Below are 9,560 nucleotides of genomic sequence, written 5' to 3'. Positions count from 1 at the left end.
GAATGGCAATTATTTTCTTTAATGAAGAAAATATGATTTGTAACCTTGAAAGAGTAACTTTTTTATCCAGTCTGGAGGACTAAACCCAAGCTTTACACGGATTTGCAGCCAGCCTCTGATATTTTCATGTACAACCAAATACTTCAGGCAGCACATTCAATTTAGGAATTTTCACTGTTTTTCTTTTTAGAGACTCATGTTTACATTCAAACTTTAAAGAATAAAAAAAGATACAAAGCTTACAGATCAAAGAACTTGCCACCCTCTGTACCAACACTAAAACATTCCTTTGCTTTCTCTCTGTGTAGTACAAACCCAAGATGCCAAGGATTACGTGATTAATGCAGTTGCTTTTCCATTTCATGAACCCAACGCTCAAAAGTAACGTACGAGTTTGGAGAGGCTTTTTATTTAGACAACTGAAAACAGTTAAACATTCAGAAGCAGCATACAATGAAACAAAACCCGAACCAAATACTTTTAGGTACATAATCCCTTCTTTTCAACTAGAGCCAATTTTTCCAACTTTCAAGAGAAAAAAAAAGGTAAAAGCCATTGTATCTCTTCTTTGTAATAATGAAAACACACTACAATGAGTCTAATTGAGATTGGAGAGACTGGATCTTGGCTTGCACACTTCTTTGAAAAGACAGTAGGCAGTTATGCCAAAAAGCCAGCAGAACTCTACTACTCGTCTTTTGGGTTTTTATTTGGATGCTCAGTTCTCTTACAGACAACACCTAGCCAGTTCCACCGCATTCTCATCAATTACTGCCCATCTTTGCCCCACGGAGGGAGCGCACTCTGGAAGGCTGCTGTCTGTCACTGCTCACTTGATTTAGTCTCGCATGTCCACGTGTCACATAACAGCTGCAGTAATCAGGCTTTCACTTCAGGAGTTGAGCTGTACACTGTATCTGAGTTTTCAGAGGCAATCTCTTCTGCAACTGAATAAAAAGGGTGTTATTTCATTTCACTTTAGATATAGAAACCAAAGAAATGTTGCAGAGATTGCTTAAAGAGACCAGTTCAGTTTGTTTCCCATTCAATCTGATCCAGCTGTTCTACCCCATCTGTTCTGCCTGCACAGCTCCAGCCTGACACTTACCACATAATCACTGGCAGGCAAATGCATTCAAAGATCTTTTGAAAAGAGTGAAAAATACCAGAAAGCACTCGAGGGAAAGTACTTCTTCCACACTAAGGAAGATGCTATCATCTTGACTATCTTTTAACACTGAGGCAGTTGAAGCTGACAGTTCAGTTCATTACCTATTTCCTCCTCTGCAGTTCCTGGAAGGGTAGTCCTTGCTTTTGCTGCTTCTGCATTCTCCTCTTCTGTAGAGAAAGAGTAGAAAAACAAACAGTCAATACCTTCAGTTCCACCCACCCACCTTAATTAAAAAAAAAAAAAAAAATTTCCTTGTAATTCAGTGTTGAGGAGAAACACTTGAGCAAGCAATTCTATTAATGAATATCCAAGTGTAGTTATTGTCTCCCTCTCCCCAAGCTGAAAGAACCAGAGTGCTTTATATAAAATAAAACTACCATCCACACTTCTAGAAAGTCTCTCTTTCATTATTATAGAAGTGGTATCACATATTTCTCATTTTTTAACATAAAAATACATCAGGCTCTTGGCTTAAATACCCACAAAGTGTATTCAAAAAGCTTATGGGTGTGATGTTAACTGCTTACATGACAGTTGCAGAAGTACATCCTTCAATCTAACAGACATGAGTAGATCAGAAACCCTCAGAAGACAGGAATCACTGTATGACACTCAGTGTTTACAACTCATGATAGACATCACTTCAAAAATGCACACAAAGCTCCCCAGCACACACTTACCAGGAACTACACACTTCCAAAGGCCATAGGTTTTCCCTACTGTTGTCTGCCACAGCCTTAGTGTGCCATCCTCGGAGCCACTTGCATATAACTCTCCATCAGGGCTAAATCTCACGCAGTGGATGGGGCCAAAGTGCCCTTTGTAAGATTCTGAAGGGAACACATCAAGACTGTCAATTTCAAATTTCAGCCAACAACTGAAATTTAAGTACAAACCGATCAGTTTCTGATACAAAACAGAGTTTCCATGAATGGGTGTGTCAGCAATGGCTACTTTAGGCATTTAATAATTAATTAAGATATTCATGTTTCATTAACTGCAAGGAAAAAGGTGCTTAGTTATTCTAGCCAAAACTGCAAAGCAAGCCAGCAGCATGGGGTACACATGCTTTGTTCCTTCAACCACTCTTCCACGAACAAACAATTTTAAATGAGGACTGGATCAGTAAGAAAATATGCTTTTTTTCAAAACAAATTTGGCCAACACATCATATTTTTCATTAAAATCTTGTAACTGACATATCTAATGAACAGTATGACAATTTAGCATACAGCTATTATAGCAATACAGAATGAGAATTGTTTTTAAACAGGTGCAGAATTGGTGAATGGATGTTTTAATTAGCTCTAGAATATTAGGTATACTGAGATAACAAAAAATGTTTAACTGATTATACCTTTTCATCATCCTGTTGCACAGCATGCTATGCTAAGACCTCATTTGAATACAACAGTTTCATTTACTGGTCATTATTTTATTAATACCTATTTCAGAACTCCTTTATGATTATAGGACACAAACATACCTAATTCTTCTCCTGTATTATAGTCATATTTATAGAGTTTAAAATCTTCACCACCTGCAACCAAACATTCTTTCGCAGGGTGAAGAGATGCAGAATTGATTGTAGCAGGTGCTTCAAATGATTTAATCTGCTCTAGACTGAGGGAGAAAAGTTTGTTAACAAAGCTCATACTTTAAAAAAAAAAAATCCTGGATTCTACTAATCTCAACTGCTTTTCCCAGAAATAAAATACAACCCCACAGAGTTTCTGAAGCAAGTTTTGATACTTGCAAGTCATGCTTGTCAAGATAGAAATGAGTTTAGAATAAGCAAAACAAAAGCTCACACGTACAGAACTCATTTCTGGAATCTGTTTAAGCATGTAACTTCCTTTCTTGAAGCATGATAGAGATGCCAGTTTTGACAGCTTGGTGACTCCGGCCTCATACAGCCAGTTTTTACCCACAAGAAGCCCATTTCTCCACCTGTGACAATTGGGAGTTGTGCACTCACGTTTCTGCACTATGAAAAGCAATAGTCTTCCCATAGGTTATCACCAGTATCTGTCCTTCTGGAACATACTCCATGCTGCTCACTGACATTGCCACATTTAGTGACTTCACCTCAGTCATGGTACTCCGGTCCCAGAGGCTTAAAAGGAAACAAAAAGGGAAAAGAAGACTCTCAGACTTCTGCAAATCAAACAATTTCCACCTCACATCCATGGCAAGACCTGTATCAAAAGAGGCATCCATCAAGGAATGGGTTGATTCCACAGGTACTTCAGATCTTCAGTGGCTTTATCTGCATTCTCACCTAGGCCAGGCTTAATTCCCTTTTTAAAATACTTTTACCTTTGCAGCTTCATGGCACAGCATTAAATGGTATATACACACACACACACACCGTTCAGCTACTCAGTGATTCTCCTGGAGATTAAAAATCTTGATTGAAGTCTTCTAAGCAAACAGACCTTGAAACAAGGCTTGAAGATTCTATTCTTTCTTTTTACTTCAAAAGAGAAAGAGGTACTAATCCCAATTTACAGAGGTTCATTGAGGATAATGAAGTTTTATATCTAGCAATGCAAGTATCTAAGCAAAGTTAAATTGTGCTGCTATGACAAATAAAAATCTTTATTCATTAGCTGACTGCTGCACTTCTATTCCTGCAATTTGGAGGAAAACAAACAGGACTTAGGCTCTTGCCTATCTGTAACACTTGGAAACTGAAGAAAACAAAGCAGCAATAGCTCAGGACAGTGTGCATACAAGAGACCTCATCTATAAATTCATCTTCTTCAGGATTACAAAAGGCATAAATTTATTTTATGCAGTTTTTAAAGACCACCTCTTCTTATCAGGGAGAACACATCTATGAGGAGCACACGTTTATGGGGAAATTAGAACTATTACCAAAATGATCTCTGACAGCAGAACAGAGCTGTATCAGGCACGCAGCTACAATAATCTAGGATCAGGTAACTTGTGTTACTCGTATCCTTTACCAAAAGAATGTAACTTCATCCTCACACAGAGCGTGACAATAAAGAAAACTCCAAAGTTACTTTTTCTTACCGGACAGTTTTATCATCAGCTGAAAGAATCTGTTTGTCATCACTGCTCCACAAGGCCTTTTTAATGCCAGAAGTATGTCCACTGACAACATCAGGTTCTTAAAAGAAAACCAAATATTTTAATACATGTAATAAAATGAAATAACGCCATGCAGCAGTCTGGGGGCTTCCTTAAGCTACACAGCTTTCCATCTACTAGAGACTGTAGAATTACTTCAAGCACTTAGGACTGTATTTGTAGATCTTATTCCAGCAACAGGATAAATCCAAACCGGGTATCTGATTGCCTAGCTTTCAAAAACTTCACTAGGTGAACATCGATGTTCTCTGGCTTCCTATCAACCATCAACAGGTCAGTACCAACATGATTTTAAACAGGCTTAAATATGTGGAGTAGCTTTTTTCTCTCAGATGACTAAATTTTAATTAATTAGTCCAATTTCTAGGGTGTGTGCACTGAACTGAAACATGCTCTGCTTGATGTCTCCTTCCTGGAAGTGTGCAAGACCAGGCTGGATGGGGCTTTAATCAGTCCACAGAAGAGGGTTTGGAAGCAGGTGATCTCCAACCCAAGCAGTTCTGGAACCCTTATATACCAAAAGCTCATAGACATTACATTCGTAAAACAACCTAAGAATGTTGTTCTTAATGATTCATAACAGAAAGTAGTCCCTTAATTTCAATTTTTTCAAGTTTTATTTAACCCAAAAAAGCCCCCAGGAGCCAGTTTTAAAAGCAGACTCACCTGCTTCAGGCTTGCTCAAGTCGTAGATACGCAAGAGCTTATCTTGTCCACCTGTTAACAGATAATTGCTATCCTGAAACAGAAGTTATAGAGAGTCAACTCTACTTTGAATCAAAAGACAGCCTTTGTCTGTGAGTTAAAATCACAGCTTTTTCTCTCAGACAGCCTCTAACACTCTTGTTACATTAACCCTACAATCCTAGTAGCATTTTAGATTATTTACCAGCAGTATTTTAGATTATTTACCTGTTAAGATATAAAAAAAAAAAAAAAAAAAGAAAGAAAAAGTAAATAATAGCAAAACATACTCAAGAGCTTATTTCCCTGGTGAATAAGGTATAAAGGTTTCTCATACCTGTGAAAAGTCCACACTTTTGACAATGTGTTTGTGAGCCAGTGTGATTAGTTCATCGCCTGACACGGCATCCCACACTTTGCTAAACAGCAAGAGGAAATATTCATATTTTAGAAGCACCAGCACAAATCAACCTGGACAGTCAGATGAATTTGTAAGCAATCTTTCCTGATGCCACCACAACATTTTATCCTAAGTGCTACATTCTTATAAGTTGCAACCTAGTTAGTCAATAAGAATATTTTATATATTCTTACTAGAGCTTTTTTTGGACTATCCCACCACTTTCCTTTATGCTCTTCTTCAGGACCATGCAAACTAATGAAACATTTTAGTTGGAAGACAAAGGTGGCTCTTCTCTGCAACTGCAACCTCTACTAACAAGATTCAGCTTGCAAAATATTAATACTGCAAACAGCACAAACAACAAAAAACATCAAAGAACTAATTCACTAGAAGGGCCACGTCATAAAAAGAGGCTAACTGCTAGATGTAAAAACAAAAATCCCCCTCTCAACTCTGCTATAACTACAGTGCCAGAGATTAGAGCTCCACAGAAAAGTTAAGTAAACCAGTAGGATAATTAAGCACATCAAGAAGCAATCACAGTTGTTCATCATGACACAATTAACTGCAGCTACTTTCAAGAAAGTGAAAATCTAGGTTTTAATTTGGCTGGCCAAAAATAAGCCAACAGTTACTAAAGAGAAACAAACGAATCAGTGATTTAGTACAGCTGAGTTGTCACCAAAGAGCTACAGAATAAAATCAAAATACAGACCAGGAAGACAGTCCATCACTTACGCTGTAAAGTCTGCTGCTGCTGTAGCTGCTTTAGTGGCATCTGTGTTCAGGGTGGCACCCCAAACAGCCCCTTTGTGACCCAGAAACGTGCCAATCCAGTCTCCCGTGTCCCCCTGGCGCAGCATAGGCTTGCCATCTTCACAGAAACAAAACCAGTAGTCAGGTAACACGGTAAAAGAAGGCAGCGGTCTTTTAGAAGAAAAGACATTCCCTTGCACCAGCACGTGGAAATACCCCACAGTTTACAAAGCCACTCTTTGCAGAGGGGTTCAGCAGTTTAGATGAGTTTAGGTGTGCAGCTGCACTTGCTGCATGCATTTAAACTGTGCCAACATTCAAATGCTACTGCAAATGAGATTAAAGTTTCCTGCTAAAAGTCTGTAACTTTGTCTTAAGACAGAAGGAAGGCTGAAGGGAACATTTCATGTAGGTTTTATTTTTACTAAAGTTTTCTTCAGGCAAGACAGATTTGGTTTGCTTTTTTTTTTTTTTTTTTTTTTACTTTGGAACAATATCATGAAGTCATCAGTATGTAGAAACAAGTCTCATGGTTGCAGTGAGATACAATTAAAACATGCAGCGATACAAAAATGAAGTAGTAATAGAAAGCCTTTCCTATCACCAGTTTGTTCTGGAAAGCTATCAAAGAGTTGTTCGCACAAGACGTAGAGCTGAACTGGAAGCACTTCAAGGCAGAAAAGGAATGCCCTTTAAAAACTTATGCATGCAGAAGATTAAAATATACACACGCACGAAAATAAAATGCTATTCCCAGAGCGAGCAAAGAGCTCTCATCATGCCGTGTCCAGCAGGCACCTGGTCAAACCGGAGCTCGCTTTAAATCCACAGCCCATGCACAGGCGATGGAAACAGGAACTTTTCCAAACCAACCATTCTGCAGCCCTCCCACCCCCTCAGCAGCCGGGATCCCACCCGGGCGCATGCGGGCTCCGATACCCCGCGGCTAACCCGGCAACGAAGCACCGGGAGAGAGAACCGGCTGTCCGCTCCCTTCGTCATCCCAGAGCACACCGAGGCGGTGTCACCACCCTGAGCGGCCAGGACACCCCCGTGCCCCGCCACCGCCACCCCTGGGGCCGGCGATGCGCGGCCTACGAGCGGCGGGGCTCCCCCACGCCCACCCCCGGGGCGGGGGATCCCGAACAAAGCGGCCCGTCCCGCTCACCCTTGCAGGCGCTGATGAGGAAATATCCGTAGGGGGTGACGCCGCTGAAGGCCAGGTCCACCACGGGCCGCGTGTGGCCGGAGCAGGTGAGCGGGGTCTGCCTCATGGCCATGGCGGCGGCAGCAGCGGGGGCCTGGGCAGGGGCACGAGTGCGGCGGCCCGGCGGGAGCGGCGGCGGCGGCAGCGGGGGAAGTGACGGACAGGAAGCGCTTCCCGGCGGACGCGCGTCAGGAGCGGGGGCGCGGCCGCCGCGGCGCCGCCCCGCCAGGGGGACGGGCCCGCGCTGCCCCTCTCGACTGCTCCGTGAGGGAGCGGCGAGGTCCTCGCTGTCCCCCGTTCGTCCGTCGTCCCGCTCCGTGAGGGAACAGCGGGGCTGCTAGCTGTCCTCTGCATCCCTCATGTCGCTCCGTGAGGGAGCAGCGGGCTGCTAGCCGTCCTCTGCATCCTTCATGCCGCTCCGTGAGGGAGCAGCGGGCTGCTAGCCGTCCTCTGCATCCTTCATGCCGCTCCGTGAGGGAGCAGCGGGCTGCTAGCCGTCCTCTGCACCCCTATCTCTCTCTATGAGGGAACACCGAGCTCTTCCCCGTCCCGTTCATCCCTCATCCCGCTCCGTGAGGGAACAGCGAGCTGCTCGCCGTCCTCTGCACCCCTCATCTCTCTCTCCATGAGGGAACAGCGATCTCTTCGCCGTCCCGTTCATCCCCCATCCCGCTCCATGAGGGAACAGCGAGCTCTTCCCTGTTCCGTTCATCCCTCATCCCGCTCCATGAGGGAACAGCGAGCTCATCCCCGTTCCGTTCATCCCTCATCCCGCTCCAGGGAACAGCGAGCTCCTCGCCCTCAACCCGCTCCATGAGGGAATTAGCGAGCTCCTCGACATCCCGTTAGTCCCCTCATCCCGCTCTTTGAGGGAACAGCGACCGCATCCCCGTCCCGCTCATCCACCATCCCGCTTCTCGAGGGAATAGCGACCTTATCGCCATCCCGTTCGTCCTGTCAGGAAAATTAATCCACATACACAACAGGTTTGTGTCCAAAGAGGAGACAGAGGAGTCCTGTAACTGTATTCGAATAAAGAGAGAGATCATGGGCTTTTCACATGGGGTCTCTCAAAAGTGTTAAAAGACCTAGCCCTTTTTATCCTTTTTTATTGTAATTTCCTTTTTTTATCCTAATTTCCAGGCTGCGTTTCCCTCTCTCTTCCCCCATTGGCTGAGGTACTTGAGAGGTACAGACTTCTCGAATCGCTTAATATAGAGCCCTTTCTAATGTGCAGTGCCCCCTTTTCTTTTTTCCTTGTGTTCTTTTTCTCTAAATTCAGAGATTTAACACAGGTTTGAGTGAGTAACAGTCTCTGTCAATTAGTGAAATTTATGGTTCCCCCATTGCTTCTTTCAGCTCTCAGTATCTGGCCTGGTCTACCGTCAGGCCCACAGTTTCTTTGTAAAGACACCTCCTCATTCCTTTCACAGAATTTGCAGAATGACCAGGTTGGAAGAGACCTTCAAGACCATTGAATCCACCCCATGTCCCAACACCTCAACTGAACCCTGGCACCCAGTGCCACATCCAGGCTTTGGTAAACACACCCAGGGATGGTGACTCCACCACCTCCCAGGGCAGAACATTCCAGAACTTTATTACTCTTTCTGTAAAAACTTTTTCCTAATATCCAACCTGTATTTCCCTTGGTGCAGCTTGAGGCTGTGTCCTCTGGTTCTGTCAGTTCCTGGAAAAAGAGCCCAGCCCAGCTGAGCACAGGCACCTTTCAGGAGCTGCAGAGAGTGATGAGGGCAGCCCTGAGTCTCCTTTTCCCCAGGCTGACACCCCCAGCTCCCTCAGTGGTTCCTCTCAGGGTTTGTGTTCCCAGCCCCTCTCCAGCCTCACAGCTTCCTCTGGACACACTCAAGCATCTCAATGTCCTTCCCAAACTGAGGGGCCAGAGCTGGACACAGCACTCGAGGTGTGCCCTCACCAGTGCCAGGTACAGGGGCAGAATGACCTCCCTGCTCCTGCTGGCCACACCATTCCTGATCCAGGCCAGGAGGTCATTGGCCTTGGCCACCAGGGCACACTGCTGGCTCATGTTCAGACAACTGTCAACCAGCACCCCCAGGTCCCTTTCTGCCTGAGCACTGTGCAGCCGCCTGTAACGTTGCAGGGGGTTATTGTGGCCAAAGTGCAGGACTGGGCACTTGGATTTATTAAACTTCATCCTGTTAGACTCTGCCCATCCATCCAACCATTCCAAGTCTCTC

General features: G+C 44.0%; 1 protein-coding gene across 1 annotated transcript; it reads right to left on the bottom strand.

Annotated features, from left to right (window-relative positions):
- Positions 1-7,515, bottom strand: LOC119708616 (serine/threonine kinase receptor associated protein). Its single transcript, XM_038155199.1, has 10 exons — positions 7,303-7,515; positions 6,117-6,252; positions 5,313-5,394; positions 4,958-5,030; positions 4,214-4,310; positions 3,150-3,287; positions 2,658-2,794; positions 1,852-2,001; positions 1,273-1,338; positions 1-947 (listed from the first exon to the last, which is right to left on the bottom strand). Exons 1-10 carry the CDS (start codon positions 7,412-7,414, stop codon positions 880-882), a joined length of 1,059 nt encoding a protein of 352 aa, XP_038011127.1. The 5' UTR covers positions 7,415-7,515; the 3' UTR covers positions 1-879.
- Positions 7,516-9,560: the final 2,045 nt, after the last annotated feature.

Source organism: Motacilla alba, chromosome 1A (assembly GCF_015832195.1).
Source record: "Motacilla alba alba isolate MOTALB_02 chromosome 1A, Motacilla_alba_V1.0_pri, whole genome shotgun sequence".
NCBI lineage: Eukaryota > Metazoa > Chordata > Aves > Passeriformes > Motacillidae > Motacilla > Motacilla alba.
The sequence above is the reverse complement of the archived record's forward strand: the minus strand, read 5'-3'. Positions and strand labels throughout refer to the sequence as shown.

What these genes read in the sequence shown, in the direction of transcription:
- LOC119708616 (XM_038155199.1), bottom strand. Translation starts at nt 7,414, where the DNA reads ATGGCCATGAGGCAGACCCCGCTCACCTGCTCCGGCCACACGCGGCCC. An exon ending in CTTGAGCAAGCCTGAAGCAG is followed by an intron (nt 4,311 to 4,957) that starts GTGAGTCTGCTT and finishes TTTTCTTTTAAG; the next exon opens with AACCTGATGTTGTCAGTGGA. An exon ending in TTGGAAGTGTGTAGTTCCTG is followed by an intron (nt 1,339 to 1,851) that starts GTAAGTGTGTGC and finishes CTTTCTCTACAG; the next exon opens with AAGAGGAGAATGCAGAAGCA.